Source organism: Taudactylus pleione, unplaced genomic scaffold (genome assembly GCF_031769625.1).
Source record: "Taudactylus pleione unplaced genomic scaffold, aTauple2 ptg000127l, whole genome shotgun sequence".
NCBI classification, from domain to species: domain Eukaryota; kingdom Metazoa; phylum Chordata; class Amphibia; order Anura; family Myobatrachidae; genus Taudactylus; species Taudactylus pleione.
The window spans coordinates 13,807,088-13,822,974 of NW_028284529.1; the positions used below are offsets into that span (position 1 = coordinate 13,807,088).

A 15,887-nucleotide genomic window follows, 5' to 3' on the forward strand; every position below is an offset into this window, starting at 1 on the left:
TTGTACACACGGTATTCATCATAATCTGTGTCAACCGTGTATTTTTTTATTTTTCTTGAATTTAATAATGTTTCTTTTGTAAGTTTCACATTGTTCATCCAGTTTACTTAACCTGTCCTGGCTGGTTTCATTTTTTAAAGTTTTCAAGTGGGACTTTTCAAAAAGTGCAATTTTATCTTTAGTGATAGTTAATTCACGATTGGCTTCTTCGATGGTCGCGGTGATCGAAGAAGCCAGATAAGAAGATAGATAAGAATTGATATAAGACAAAGTTCATATCACAATAAATGTTGTAAAAAAAATGTTTTTTTTAAAAATAGTAAAAATTAAATGTAGTAGACTTATTTTGGTTAAGGATAATAAGTTCATGAAGGTAAGATCATGGAGCTCTCAACACATTTTGTCTGGATTCTACACTTCCTTCAGGGGAGTCTAGACTTCCCCTTGAAGGCTAGAATCCAGATGAAATTATTTGGGAGCTCCAAGATTTCATTTATTTTAGAGTTAAAATGTATTCCTAGTATTTTTTTTATTATGTCAATTGTGTATTTGTAAAGTCCGTAATTTCATTGCCATACATTAAAACTTAATAATAATTTTGTATTTTACTTATAACTAGTGGTGTGCCTATGAGTCAGAGTAATAGTTTAAAATATAATTTGAAAAGTCAATGCCACAGGTGCTTCTGTCAAAGATCTGGACTGTAGTCATGCGAAAATGCAGAGAAGTAATGCAGATATTAAAATAACTGATCAAGTTTCGTGAGTAATCTTTTTTTGTATACAAGAAATAGTAGTCATAAGAGATGTTGCTAATACAGCCGAGGCTAACGGCGTGAAGTCCACCTGCAAATACTACAGCCAGCATAAAGCTGTTTTAACAAAAATTAAGCGCTTAGTGTCACTAATGAAGCTCGTCTAAGGTCCAGATGCAGGAATCAAATAAATGATGACAATGTAAATGTGTATAGCTCTTTTCAGTATAGGTGGCATTGCAGACCTTAGGCAGAGATGGGGAACATGAATGTTACCATAAGAAGCTTTTGCTGTCTCGTCCGACAGGTGTTTCAAGTCTTGGCTGCCTGTGTAAATTTCCTGTGAGCGTCCTGTTCGCTGTCCCTGTCTGTCGACCTTTTGTCCCTGGCGAGCCTTTGCATCTGTCTATCTTCACCCATGTCGACCTTTTGTGTGTCAACCTTTCGCCCCTGTCGACCTTTTGACTGTCTACCATGTGTTTGCTATCTAGACATTGACGACCTTTTTAATCTAGATCTGTTATAGCATTTAAATATTATAGATCATATCTATTTACAGCATAAGGCTGTGCCAATTGCACTATAACAGAGAGACTTACAGTGGGTACCCCTTATGATACTGTGAGCTAAGCTGAGACTGGGAAGCACAGGGCTGAGTTTCCTTGCACTAGGGTCTGCAAAAGTGCCCACAACCTCAGGGTGGAGGGGGCTAAGTTAAAGGAAGCATATCATTAGTGTGTGGAACTTCAAATCCCATTAAGTCTTGGAAGTAATTAACAAAATACCCATGGCTTTTACAGCATGTTGTTTCTTGTGAAATAAGAGATGTCAGCATGCCTTGGAAGCCAGGTCACGCTAGAACATCTAGCTTCAAACTTTGAAGTGCTTTACATTTGCATTAAAAAATTAAGAAAATAGAGTAAATAGACTTCAGCAAAGAGAACTTAGCAATTGGTTTGTATTTTCTTTATTTTTTTTACACTAAAGGGGCATTAATTTAAATGATTTAATGATTATATAATACATAAATCAAAATAATAAATGATTACATAATACATAAATACAAAAACACCATAAAACAAAAATCCTGTATTAGAAATGTAAAGACTTACCAAAATTCCCCATTCCCATCTTTATTCCACTCTTAAGCCATAGGCATCGCATCTTTTCTTTTGTCCTGTAATAGTCTGTTTTCTTGCATTAGTGAAATACAGCTTATCACTGTACTTCCTCTTGAGCAATGCGAATATTCTCCTTGCATGAAAACAAAAAGGCATGTCAACTGATTGCCTATCAGAGTGGCTACTAATGGACCTTGACTTTGGGACTATGAATGAACTACATCGTATTGTATCATCATTCGCGTGTGTTATATTAGCAAGTAGTCGATCTGAGAGGTTTTTTCTTGCTCCAGCCAATCAGACTCTAAAGCCATTTTGAATCTCTACCCACAACAGGCCTCTCTGCTTAAATTCCCAGCTCCATATGCAGCAGATTGTACATCATCTATAAGTGAGTTATATTTTTTTTTACAGGGTGGACTCCTCGCTGTTTGTTACCCCTCATTAGTGATAACCAGTCCAGGCTTTTTGTGCTGATTATACTTTGGAGGGAGTGTATAATTTTTATTATCTTGATCCCACTCATCATCATGCAGTTTACGATGACTGGAGTGTTTTAATGCAGCCGACTTTTAAGATGCTCTTAAACAAGGCCGGTTCCAGGGGTTGGAGCACCCTGTGCCGGTACCTTTAAAGGGTACCCTTACATCGTGCGTGGCCGGAAATGGGGGCGTGGCCTAATTACCATAGGCCACACCCCCTATGTGCTGTAATTTGGGGGGGCGTGCCCGCATGGTATGCTTCCAAATAACGTCAGTCTGGGGGAAGCTTCAATGGCTGGGCTTCCCCCGGCAATCTCCCGTCACTGAATGGATGCCGCACGCAGCATCCATTCAGACTCTGGCACCAGTTTTTAACTCATGGACTGCTTGCTGGCACTGACAGGCAGGCTGTATGTGGTGGCACATAGTCACACACACAGCCTGCCAGTGCCAGCAGCCAGCCTTGGTGATGCATTCACTTACCGTCTCTCCTCCGCCCTCGTCCAGGCCTCCACGACCGCCCAGTGCTGCTCAGCTTCAGGGTTGCTGATGGTGCTGAGTGAGCCCCACTCGTGATTCGTCGTCCGGTCACTCGTCGTCTGGTCCAGTGGCTGGCTGGCCGTCCGTGCTAGCTGTGAGCCTGGCATGACAGTGACAGCCAGGGCCGGGCCAAGCAAAATGCTGGGAGAAAATCTGCGCGCCCTCTGTAGGTGGCGCCCTCGTGTGGCCGCTCAGGTGGAAAATGCCTGGAGCCGGCCATGCTCGCAAACTTACATAATATTTTGAGATGCATATATCATGTCATTGGTGCATCTCAAAATGCACCCAAATAGGTATTTGTATAAGGTTTGTCTAAATTTCAAACCTGACAAACGTATTTACAGTATTTAAAGCGTGTGTATATATATCTTTTTTTTCTTTCTTTTTTTTTATTCTTTAACACAGCGCATTCTTGGGACCAAAGGACATATTCCCATATGATGAAAACAAAGAGAAGTATGCCAAACCTAATAAGCGAAAGGGATTCAATGAGGGTTTATGGGAAATTGACAATAATCCTAGAGTTAAGTTCTCAAATCCACAGGTAAGGTATAGTTTAAAGTCTTATTTTAAAATAAATATATTAAAATGTACAATGATGTGTGTTGTGCATGCACAGTACACTAAAACTACAGGCAACTCTCCACAAAATTATTTTTTAAAATCTCAACTCATACGTGTCTCAGATCAATGCGATCATATGTGCATTAGCCCTGAATATTATTCAAGATTGATTCTGACTTTTTGTTTGTCTGTAAAGATTTTTTGGTATCCTAAAAATTTATCTGGATGTTTTACATTCTAATAAATGTTTATAGAGCCATACTTTCTTCTCATTGAAAAGTTTTTAGGATGGAAGTATCTTTTCATATTGATGATAATTATTAATAATAATAAATACAATGTTATTTATTTAGCATTTTTCTTCCAATACAACAAAGTGCTTTACATTTGCATTAAAAAAAGAAAATTTTAGTAAATAGACTTCAGAAAAGAGAACTAAGAATTTGGTTTGTACTTTCTTTAATTTTTTTTTAGACCTTAAAGGGGTATTAATGAAATGCTTGAGTAAACAGATTAGTATTAAGTTTGTTTTTGAAGGTTTCTAGAGTGGAGGCATCTTTGCAGGGCACCAAGTTAGAGATTCTGAGCTTCACAGCTAAAAGCTAGACTCCCAAATGAACTAAGGGAGATGCTAGGTATCAAAAGTGCAGATCAAAGTAAGCAAATGAGTGAGTAATGCTGGTTACACACTGACAGATATATTGGCCGATCGATTGATCAGCCAATATATCTGGTGCCCTTCGCCCAGTGTGTACCGGTGATATGTCTGAATTGCGTCATTCATAGACACATTGCATTGACGCTGCTGCACAAACGATTGCAGATATGTCTGGCAGTGTCTACGGGCAGTCTGCCGACCGCCCATGCACTTGCAGCAGAGGCCGTTGGGGAGGGAGGGACTTTAAAAATTAGTAAGCCAATTTTTAAATAGTAATGCCATTTTACAGGCATCCAGTGTAGGGATTAGAGAATGGGTGCTATGTGGCAGGAGCAGGGCTGGTTATTTAACAGCCTGGCTGCAGCGTAATTCTTTTGGTGGAAGACCAGGTAGAGGTCAATGTACTAGTACAAGCAAATGTATGTTTGAGTGTAGATAGGTCTGAGGAAAGGGTCTGATTCTGCGTTGGGAGCAAAGCAAAAAAAAAAAGCAAGTAATGTGCCCATAAATCAGCAATCACAAAAAAAATTACCAATACTGCATTTTTTTTTCCCCTGATTTAACGATTCTCCAATCCACCAATATGTGCCCATACATTGACGATATGAACCAGCAGATCATTTTCACCAACGAACAGATCTGCCAATTGCGAGAAGCTTTATCATTTTGCTGTCTGCAAAATGGCTGATCGGTACCATACACTAGCAATATACAGCCCAGATTCCAAAATGCAACATTTTGGAAACCTGATTCACCGATTCAAATCGCTATTTGGTTGAATAAGCGATCGGCGAATCCCATACTGTATTGTGCTGACTTTTTTTTTTCCCCCCCACAATCATCTGCAAATTGTAGAATTGCCCCAATTGATTGCTGATATATGGACCCAATATTTTTACACTGCAGTTTAGATCTGATCTAGGACACGCTTGTCAAATCTAAATCTCTCTGAACATTTGAAATCTGCCTCACCTGCAGTGCAGCATGGTTTTGACAGGGGCAAAGTTATTTGCTTTTTTTTTCTTTTGTCCCCTTTCTGTTATGGAAAATGTTTTGTTGTTAATTTCTTACCTGTTATGATGGACAATTTTCACGTTTTAGAAAGACATTTAACCACAATGTACACACACAAATCTAAATGCGAACCTATGATTTCATTCGTATGTGATGACTGCATGACCAAAAAATGAAAGCTTATTCCAAAAGGAATTACTCATGATCCCCAAAACAGTAGATTGATTTTGCTGCGTTTCAGAGACTGATGAGATGTGAAGAATTAAGCAATTTTTACATTTACAACTATATTTACATTAAATTATCCAGTTGTTTAATAGGTATAATAAGTTCAGCAAACAGAAAAGTAAAATAAAAAAAAAAAAAATCCTATCATGTTTGGCAACTCTTAAATGTATTAAAATAGAGTTACAGCTAATCCTTTTTTTTTTTTTTTTTGTGACCATAGTGAAGGGGGGATATTGTTAGGCTAACAACATTGAGACTAGACTGAGTGTAAATTCCTGATAAAGTATGGAGAAAACTCTTGAACTTCAAATTCAAAGCATGCCGTAATTCCCTGTGCCGTATAGTCATGTTTACGTTTCCTTTATCAAAAATATATGTGGTATATCATGTTATTGTTTTAGAACTACTTGTCAATTGCCGATGCTGCTGAGCAGGAAGCAGAAGAAGCACAAATGGAAGAAGACTTAGAGGATAATGAGGATAAGATGCCACATAAAAAAAGGAAAAGCGCATCATCAAAGGTGAATTTATTTCAAGACATGAATTTATTTCTATAGCATATCTCCATTTTTTTTGGTTTGTTTTTTGTCTGCCATGTATCCTTTACTTAATCATATGATTTAACATATATTTGATATGTACTGTGTTAAGCAATCGGGCTGGCAGGCAGCTTTAAGCCTGGGGGGAAATTGCAATCAAGTGGCCTCGACTTTTCTACCAGCGCATGGCAGAGGCAAAATGGATGTGGTGAAAAAACTGCAGGCATGGTATATCTAATGGAGATGCGGTTTAAATGTGTAATGAAAATCATTGTCTTAGAACTATAATCAAACACACCACCTACCAGCCTGACAGAAACCATTCTAGTGATGGTTATAAAATATCCACCTCATAGCACACACTCCCACCCTACGACTTTCATATCCACCTCGTAGCACCACATACTGCCCTGTGTCATAAAACAGTCTGAATGCACCTACAGATGTGCCCACATAAATCTAGCCTCCTTGTGCGTTAAACAGAACTTCCAGGACTCTGTAGATCCTAGCGTCTCTGTTCTACTAAAAACAGCCACAACCGCTGACACTGTAATGTAGCATTTCACATGCAGATATAGCCGCAGTCGCAGGCTATACACAGCATATAGGCATGCTTGTGCGTACTATTCGCATCTCTTTGAGAATAAGACACATTTTAAAGGAAAAAGTTGCCCAAAAAGATGGTCGGTGCTACCGAGTCACATGGCGCTCACGTGTTATGTGTAACGCGACTTATAGTGCACTGAAGATAGCTGCATGAGCACCCTTCTGTACCTTATACATACTTCTGTCCACATGTTCTTCTGCTGGTTGTTAGAATGAACATTATTCGCTGTGCACAAAGGCACAGCCATAGTAAGTTATTAAGTTTGTGATATTTCGGAAATTAGCCTAGATTATGGTCTATAGTGCATGTCTCCGAGGAGGACCTGTCTGTAATTAATGCTGCTAGGAGTTACAGACCACCAGTCACTCATCACTCAAGTCTGTGTACGGTGGTGTGCCCATTGCTGCACATTAAGGTGTTGTGTCCAATGCTGAATCTTACCTGCTGCCAGTGTGCCTCTTTACTCCTAATGGGATGCTCAGAGCTGGTGGCCATAGATAATGCTGATAGCAGGGTCTGACGTCCACGGTGTGCTGCAGCTTATGAGAGTGGACCCAGCAGGATGAAACGTCCCTTTACATTCATAAGACAACAGCAGTCAGTCTGAGGAAAAGTCCTGACAGGCACCTAGCCTCATAATTAGAGCCTTATTCTCATCACACATCCTCCCTGTATCCCATCAGCCTTCTCATTCCCATCACCCAGCCTCCTATGATATTCTTTCACTATAGTCCCCACATGCCACCCACACAGCAGGAAATCACCCTCATTACACCTGCATGAGACTGCAATGATGGTAGGTGACTCTGAACAGCGTACTTTAAGTACATGCAGGATGACTATATAGGTTCATTCTATGTTATATGTCTTAGACATACACTACAAAACATAGACCTAGCACTACAAGTATCAGCATTCCCCACTAACAGAGTAGGTGGGTGTACATAGACACAAAAGGGACACGGGTGGGTTGGAACAGAGGCCCTGATTCAGAGCCGGACGGTCTGACAGAGCGCTCGCTCTGAATCAGGGCCGTCCCTGCTCCTTTTTGGAGCGGCCTACTGGCCGCTCGCTTAGCTGTGGGTGACCACCCACAGCTATAGCGAGCAGCCAAAATGATGGTCGCGATGGTCAAGACCATCGGGCTTGCGACGAGACCCTTGCGGTAGGCTCTTGCTGCCGCAAGCCCTGGAGTGCTTTTGGCTCTATCAGAGCCAAAAGCACTCCCACTGACATCACTAGTGATGTCAGTGGGGCCGGCCCCAGACGGTAGGCGTTCCCATGGGAACGCCTCCGTCTGGGCAGCCATGCCCACCAAAGGGGGCGTGCTGTCAATCACCATCGACAGCACGCCCCCTTTGCTGCGAGACCCATAACGACGGCTTGGCCATCGTTATTCGGGTCTCGCGCATGCACACGACGGAGCCGGCTCCCTCGTGCGCATGCGCACTTGGGCAACATCGACCCGCTTGCGAGCGCGTCTGAATCAGGCCCATACTCTAGTGCTGTCTTGAGGAAGCATGTCCAGAAGAGCAAGCAAATCGAGATCCCATGAATTGTATGCTGTCTGCTGGGTGTTTTACTGCCTAGCACTGGAAAAGATCATGGCTTGTTCACCCTGTAACTCAGTGGTTCCCAAACTTTTTTGAATCACTGCGCCCTAGTGCATCAGAATTGTTTTCACAGCACGCCTAAGCCAAAAGTTTGTTTAAAAATTCTGAAAAATTTTTAGTGAAGTAAATTGTGCTAACCTGTCATCCTTAGGTTCAGTTATGTAGTGGGTGACAGGTTTGTGCTTCTGTTTGCCCACATATTTACTTTACATTGACCATGAATAATTTGATTTCTACTTCAGGGTCCATAGGGTATCCACAGGATACCTTGGGGTATAGGTGTGACGTCAGTCGCAGGGCACCAAAGAGTTAAGCTTTCAGCCTCCCAGGATGCACTAGGTCCCCCTCCTATACCCCGCCCCCGGGCCAAGGCACCTCAGTTTAGTTTGGTGCCCGGCCGGAGTCGGGTGCACCTGTTGGAGTGGGGGCTAGAAGAGCCCCTGAAGCTTATTCTTCATGCAGCTGTGGCTGCACATCTGGATGAACAGCATGGACAGTCAGTCCTGACGTCCATGCTGTCTTCCCTACACCCCGCCGGTACCAGAACGCCGGTACTGATCCGGGGATGCTGGTGGGCGTCTGGGGTCACAGCTAGCGGTGACCCCAGATGCTCCGGACCATGGCCGGATTCAAGGGGGACAGAGGTAAGCAGCGGGGTCCCGCGGTGGGTCCCCGCTGATCACATGGTCCTAAGTCCCCAGGCAGGGGGCTCCCTGGGGACTGGCTGCAGCGTGGAGCCAGGCGACCAACCTGCGCTTCCACTACCCCCTGGGACAGCGGACCGCAGCAGAGCGGTAGCGCTGCGGCGTCCCAGGGGTTAAATGCATGCCAGGGGAGCGCGCCTTCCCTGTCTCACAGCCGGCGCCTCCCCCGCTGCACACAGCCCTCTCTGCATGCTGCCGACTGGTCCAGTGGCAGCGCTCCTCCCCCAGGCCAGCCTCCTCTCTGCTCCTCGGCGGCCATCTTCTCCAGAACGCATGGTGAACGCTGCTGGAAGCGCTGGACGGAAGCATCGTGGTCTGGGTCCCCCCGCATACCTCTCCTCCGCTGTGGTCAGGTCTGTGTATGCAGCGCTGTGTCCTACCAGGCCCTGTGTCTGTGTAGTTGAGTGATCAGCGCTGTTAGTGCAGGAATTGTTATTTTTCTGCATTGTATGTGACTGTGCTAGCGCTGCTGCCTGTAATCTTTTCTTCTCTAAACTGTCAGCTTTATTACTGTCCCTGTTCTTTCTGCTAAAGCCCTTGCGGTGCGGTGCTGCAGGGTGGTCTCTCGCCTATTTAATACTTAATTGGTGAGAGAGGTCACATACGTGGTGCCATCATGTCTGAAAGTGATTTTCCCCTCCGGCTACAGTGTACCACGTGCAAAGTACCGTTAGCGGAGGGGGAGGGTAGCGCGGAGGGCCTTTGCCGGCAGTGTTTGTCCATGGCGCGGCCTATTACGGTTACAGCACCGGTACAGGAGCCGCCCTGGGCTTGTTTCGCTCAGGCGTTAACAGCTTTAGTGGGCCAGTTAGCTCCGCAGCCCGCGTTTACTCCGATGGGTTTGTCCCAGCAGTCTGTGGTGTCGTCACCCATGCAGGGGTTCCCACGACAATTGGTGGTACCCCACAGTCTCCCTATTTCCCCGCTCCCGGGTTCTCAGGAGCCAGCGTGGGTTAACTCCCTGACAAGTTCTGTACAGCACTTGTCGGATGTGTTGCAAGGGGAGTCTGTGATGCGGTCTCATAAAAGGCCGGTGGCGTCTCTGTCCGCTCCTTATGAGGATGACGAAGGGACGTCTGATGATGGGGAGATTCTAGATCCTTACGATCAGGAACCTCTCCATACTAAGGACGCTGATGCTAAGTCCAAAGTATATATTCCTGGACTTATTCGGGCGGTCCGCACAGCCTTGGTGATTGAGGACGAAGTTCCCCCAGCGGCTAAATCTAAGTATGCCTTTTTCAAAGATGTGAAGGGCGATGCCACAGTCTTTCCTCTTTCGGGTCAGTTGGTGGACCATTTAGAGGAGGCGTGGAAACAACCTGGCAAAAGATACCAGCCGCAGAGACGCCTGGCGGTGGCTTATCCGTTCGCGGATAATTATTTTGCTAAGTGGGAATCCCCTCCACAGGTGGATTCTCACGTGACCCGTCTTGTCCGTAGTGCCACATTGCCGATGCCATCCATGTCCTCCCTTAAGGATGCTACGGACCGCAAGGTAGAAATCTGCCTGAAGTCCGCTTATTCCCTTGCAGGGGGGGCAGCACGGCCGGCTATGGCCATTTGCTGGGTTGCCAGAGCGAGGGAGCGCTGGGCGGATTCATTAGAGGCTTCTTTTGAATCCGACTGTCCGGCCGATCAGGCGGAGTTGATTGGCAATCTCCGTGATTCGGCCACCTACATCAACGAGGCGGCTCTAGACATTAGTACTCTGGTGTCTAGAATTTCTTCAGCAGCGGTAGCTGCTCGTCGCACCTTGTGGCTGCGATCCTGGAAGGCGGACGCAGATTCCAAGAAAGGTCTGGAAGCGTTGCCGTTTACCGGAGAAGTTCTCTTCGGTCCGGATCTGGATAAGATTGTGGCCACGCTGGCGGCAGCCAAATCTGCCTGTCTCCCGTCGGCCGCTGCTCCTTCTGGTTCGGGACCATCGTCCTTTCGGTCATCTAGGGCCCAGGGCAGGCCCAAACCACAGTCGTTTCCTCGACAGGCTGGCCCTAAGAAATCGGTCAAGCCCCGGAAGCAGGCATGGAGTACCAGACGTCCGGCCCCCAAGCCAGATGACAAGCCTGCGGCCTGACGGTCCGGGCCTCCCTTTGGGGGATCCCAGGGTGGGAGGCCGCCTGCTACAGTTCGCCCAGTGTTGGTCGACCACTACGACAGACACTTGGGTTCTGGAGGTGGTTTCCCACGGATACGCCCTCTCCTTCCGGCACAGACCCCCGGCTCGCTTCTTCACCACGGGTCTCCCATCAGACCGGAACAAGGCTACGGAGCTGCGGAAGGTATTGCACACTATGCTCCAGGCTGGAGTTATAGTGGCGGTTCCATTCTCCCAGAGGGGCCAGGGTTTCTATTCAAATCTATTTTTGGTACAGAAACCCAATGGGTCATATCGTCCGATACTCAACCTCAAAGCACTCAACAAGTCTTTGCGGGTCCCGAAGTTTCGGATGGAGACCCTACGGTCCATCATTCTGGCGCTGGAACCTGGGGACTACTTGGTGTCATTGGACATACAGGACGCTTACCTGCATGTCCCTATTCTTTGGCGCCATCAACAGTTCCTCAGGTTTGCAATCAGCAGCGACCACTTCCAGTTTCGGGCGTTACCTTTTGGCCTGGCAACAGCACCACGTGTTTTCACCAAGGTGATGGCGGTCATGGCGGCTTCTCTGCGGCTGCAGGGAGTCCGCATGTTGCCGTATTTGGACGACCTGTTATTGGTGGCAGGATCTCCAGAGCTCCTGTTACGCCACTTGGACCTGACCATTGCACTGCTGCAACGGCACGGCTGGCTAATCAACTGGCAGAAGTCCACTCTAATCCCGTCTCGGAGGATTCTGCATCTTGGAGCCTTATTGGACTCGGGACAGCAAAGGATCTTCGTGACGGAGGACAAGATCTCTGCTTTACAGTCAAGGGTGCGCAGTTGTCTGCACAGCCGCCGGGTGTCCTTACACTCGGCGATGAGGTTACTGGGCTCCATGGTGTCGGTGTTCGACATGGTGGAATACGCCCAGTTTCACTCCAGACCTCTGCAGCACCTGATCCTGTCCAAGTGGAACGGGCTGACTCAGTCTCTGAAGTCCCAGACGATTGTGCTCACCCAGGAGGTTCGCCTGTCCCTTACGTGGTGGTTACAGACGACCCACCTCAACAAGGGACGTCCGTTCTGGGTTCCAAATTGGGTCCTGTTGACAACGGACGCCAGTCTTCGGGGCTGGGGAGCAGTTTCGGGTCCACACTTGTTCCAGGGCAGGTGGACGCCGACAGAAGCGGAGCTTCCAATAAATATCTTGGAACTCCGTGCGGTCTTCAATGCTCTCCAGCAGGCACAGCGGTTTCTCCAGGGTCGCCCGGTGCAGGTCCAGTCGGACAACGCTACCACCGTGGCCTACATAAACAGGCAAGGAGGAACTCGCAGTCGGGCGGCTCTCGTAGAGGTCTCTCGGATCCTGGTTTGGGCGGAGCGCAATCTTCCGGCCATATCAGCGGTCTTCATCCCGGGAGTGCTCAATTGGGAGGCGGACTTTCTAAGTCGCCAGGACGTTCATCCGGGGGAATGGTCCCTGCACCCGGACGTTTTTCAACTACTGGTGGACAGGTGGGGTCTTCCAGAAATCGACCTCATGGCGTCCCGGCACAACAACAAGTTGCCGGTGTACGGGTCTCGCACAAGAGACAAAGGGGCGTCTCTGGTGGATGCTCTGTCCGTCCGGTGGACGTTCCGGTTCGCATACCTGTTCCCTCCGGTCTCCCTTCTTCCACGGGTAATCCGGAAATTCAAACAGGAAGGAGGGACGCTCCTGTTGATAGCTCCCGCGTGGCCCAGACGGCACTGGTTCTCAGACCTTCAGGGTCTGTCCGTGGACATTCCTCTGCGGTTGCCGCTACGACCGGACCTTCTGTCTCAGGGTCCTTGCCTTCACCCGGACCTGACTCGGCTGTCTTTGACGGCGTGGCTGTTGAGACGGCCATGCTGAGGTCCCGGGGGTTTTCCAGCTCTGTGGTGCGTACCATGTTACGAGCTCGGAAACCGTCTTCCGCGAGGATATACCATCGCGTGTGGCATACGTTCTTCCAGTGGTGTCGACCGAGAGGTTATGCACCGCGGGAGTTTCGTCTGTCTCGGATTCTCGCCTTCCTGCAAGCGGGACTAGATCATGGGCTTCGCCTTGCTTCTTTGAAGGTACAGGTTTCGGCCCTATCTGTCTGGTTTCACCGTAGGATTGCTACAATCCCGGATGTGCGCACCTTTATGCAGGGTGTTCTCCGCATTCAGCCGCCCTTTGTTCCACCTGTGGCGCCTTGGGATTTGGCTGTGGTCCTGAGGGCTCTCCAAGGACCGCCGTTTGAACCACTGGGCTCAGTGGATCTTAAATGGCTAACAGCTAAGACTGTTTTCCTTCTGGCTATTGCTTCGGCCAGACGTGTTTCTGAGTTAGGGGCTCTTTCTTGTAGACCCCCTTTCTTGGTTTTTTATGGGAACAGGGCAGTGCTCCGCACTCGGCCCGAGTTTCTTCCCAAAGTTATTTCCCAGTTTCATATTAACGAGGAAATAGTTGTTCCGGCCTTTAACTCACCGGGTCTTTCCGTGGGTGAGGCCTCATTGGATGTTGTGCGGGCCTTAAGGACTTATGTTGACCGCACTTCTTCGTTTAGGAAGTCGGACGCTTTGTTTGTCCTCTTTGGCTTCCGTAAAAAGGGTTGGCCTGCTTCAAAGCAAACTTTGGCAGCCTGGATCCGTATGGCTATTTCTGAAGCTTATCTTCATGAAGGCCTACCGGTCCCTCCTTCTCTGAAGGCTCATTCCACTAGGTCTGTGGGTCCTTCGTGGGCAGCTCGACGTGGTGCCTCGGCAGTTCAGATCTGCAAGGCTGCTACGTGGTCTTCTGTCCATACCTTCGTGAGGTATTACAGGTTTGACACCTTCGCCTCTCAGGATGCTTCCTTCGGGCGGCGGATTCTCCTTTCTGCACAGGAGCGTCCCCACCCTTAAAGGATACTGCTTTGGGACATCCCCAAGGTATCCTGTGGATACCCTATGGACCCTGAAGTAGAAAATATGAGATATGGTAAGAACTTACCCTTGTTATCTCTATTTCTACGAAGTCCATAGGGTTCCACAGGACTCCCGCCCTGTCGCACCTGTGCTGCAGATGGGCTTTGCTCTGGTCACCGGTTTTCCGTCTCCCTCTGGTGAGAATGTGATTCTTGTATGTGTCCAGATCTTTGTTCTCTCTCTTCCTTCTCCTCCTCCGGCCTATGGCTTGGTAACTAACTGAGGTGCCTTGGCCCGGGGGCGGGGTATAGGAGGGGGACCTAGTGCATCCTGGGAGGCTGAAAGCTTAACTCTTTGGTGCCCTGCGACTGACGTCACACCTATACCCCAAGGTATCCTGTGGAACCCTATGGACTTCGTAGAAATAGAGATAACAAGGGTAAGTTCTTACCATATCTCATATTTTTGTGCTGGACCACCAACCTGAGGCACCCCTGCAAGTGTCCCGAGGCACCCCAGGGTACTGCGGCACACAGTTTGGGAACCACTGCTGTAACCCTCTCTTGCTGGCACAAAAAAATATATTCGTATGATAAGGCTGTAAAACCTTGAAAATTTTTATTTTTTAAATAAACATCTTAATGTTTAATTTGTGTAAATTAAAATGTGAAATTAACAATCTTAAAACCTCACTTGTAAAATATCAGATTTCAAGCAAACACTCGGATACATCTTCTAGCGGACTTGGATCTCCAGAAAAAGATCTGAATATCTCAAAAGAGGACATCAGTGATCATCCTGCCAGTGAGGTGAGTCTTACATTGTACCAAGCATACATTTTACTTATTTTTCTTTTTTTTGTAGTCGAATACATAATACTCTGTCCATGTTACAAAGTATAATTAAAATAATCAGTCTGTATTGTTCATTATTAACATGCAGTATGCCACGTCTGTGCATCAGACTCAGTACTTATAGGGAGAATACTATAAAAATAAAATGTAGATTAGCGACGAGGAGGTTGCCAGGGAAAGTGAGGGCCACAAATAAAACACCTCAGTCTCATGGAACAAAGGCTGGTAGGACAGACTAATAGAACACAAAGAACACAATGTTTTGGGTAACATCCTTGTTTTGAACAGCTGTTGAATAAACTTGATTTAATACAAAAATATCCCTCACTATTTAATAAATCCTCTGCATATAGTTTGGTATGCAAGTTTCTAAAATATCCTCAAATGAATCATAAAATGTAATTAACGTAAAATTTAGCAAAAATGTCACCTTAATGTCTCATTTAGCCGAATAGGGACACAGACATTACTAATGGGGGGTAAGTACCACCCACATTATGAAGGGTTCTTAAACAAGAAAAAAAAGCCCTTCTCTTCATCCAAGAGCAGGGTTAGTTGTTGTAGTGCCTTAAGCAAAGGAAACTTGTAGTTTGAGACACGCCTAATGTTTTATGTGGGAACCAACCTCTTCCTTCACTGTCTACACATGTTGTAGGATCATCTTCCTTTACAGACTTTTTTTTTTACTTGTGCTTGAAGCACACGGCTGCCTGGAAGTGTGGGAGATATTACTAAAATACTTCACTTGCTGTGGGTAGTTTCAATACACCTTAGGTTCTCTCAACAATGTCATATACTGTTACAACACAGATACTATAGTGTTATAGTAGATTGATTGCTGCATAGGTACTGCAAGGAGCATTAACTGCATACTGCCTCCACCCCCCAATATTGATGTTCACTCACAAAATCTTGAAGACTGAAGCCTCAATTGCTACATTTTCCAGATCCTCTTGAGATTTGATGGTATATTCCTCATCAGCCTAGTGTAAGTGCCTCCTAAAATTCAGAGCCTGCATGCTGCATGCACTTCCTGGTGGCATCTGAACACATGGTGTTGTCATTTTACTAGTCAGTGTGTTTCATACTGAAACACATAGGGCAGTTGTTTTCCCTACTAGCCTTCTCATAAAGGCTACACAGACCTTTTCCCTTGCCTGGTAGAAGTTTGGAATATCCGAAGTATAACCCAGTCAGTTACATTCAC

General features: G+C 46.4%; 1 protein-coding gene across 1 annotated transcript in view; it reads left to right on the forward strand.

Annotated features, from left to right (window-relative positions):
- PSIP1 (PC4 and SRSF1 interacting protein 1) overlaps positions 1 to 15,887 on the forward strand; it is a 105,816-nt gene that overhangs the window by 24,269 nt on the left and 65,660 nt on the right. The window contains exons 4-6 of the mRNA XM_088472656.1: positions 3,303 to 3,441; positions 5,763 to 5,882; positions 14,534 to 14,635. Of these exons, the coding sequence (XP_088328782.1) occupies positions 3,303 to 3,441; positions 5,763 to 5,882; positions 14,534 to 14,635 (361 nt within the window). The remainder of the gene's footprint in view (positions 1 to 3,302; positions 3,442 to 5,762; positions 5,883 to 14,533; positions 14,636 to 15,887) is intronic.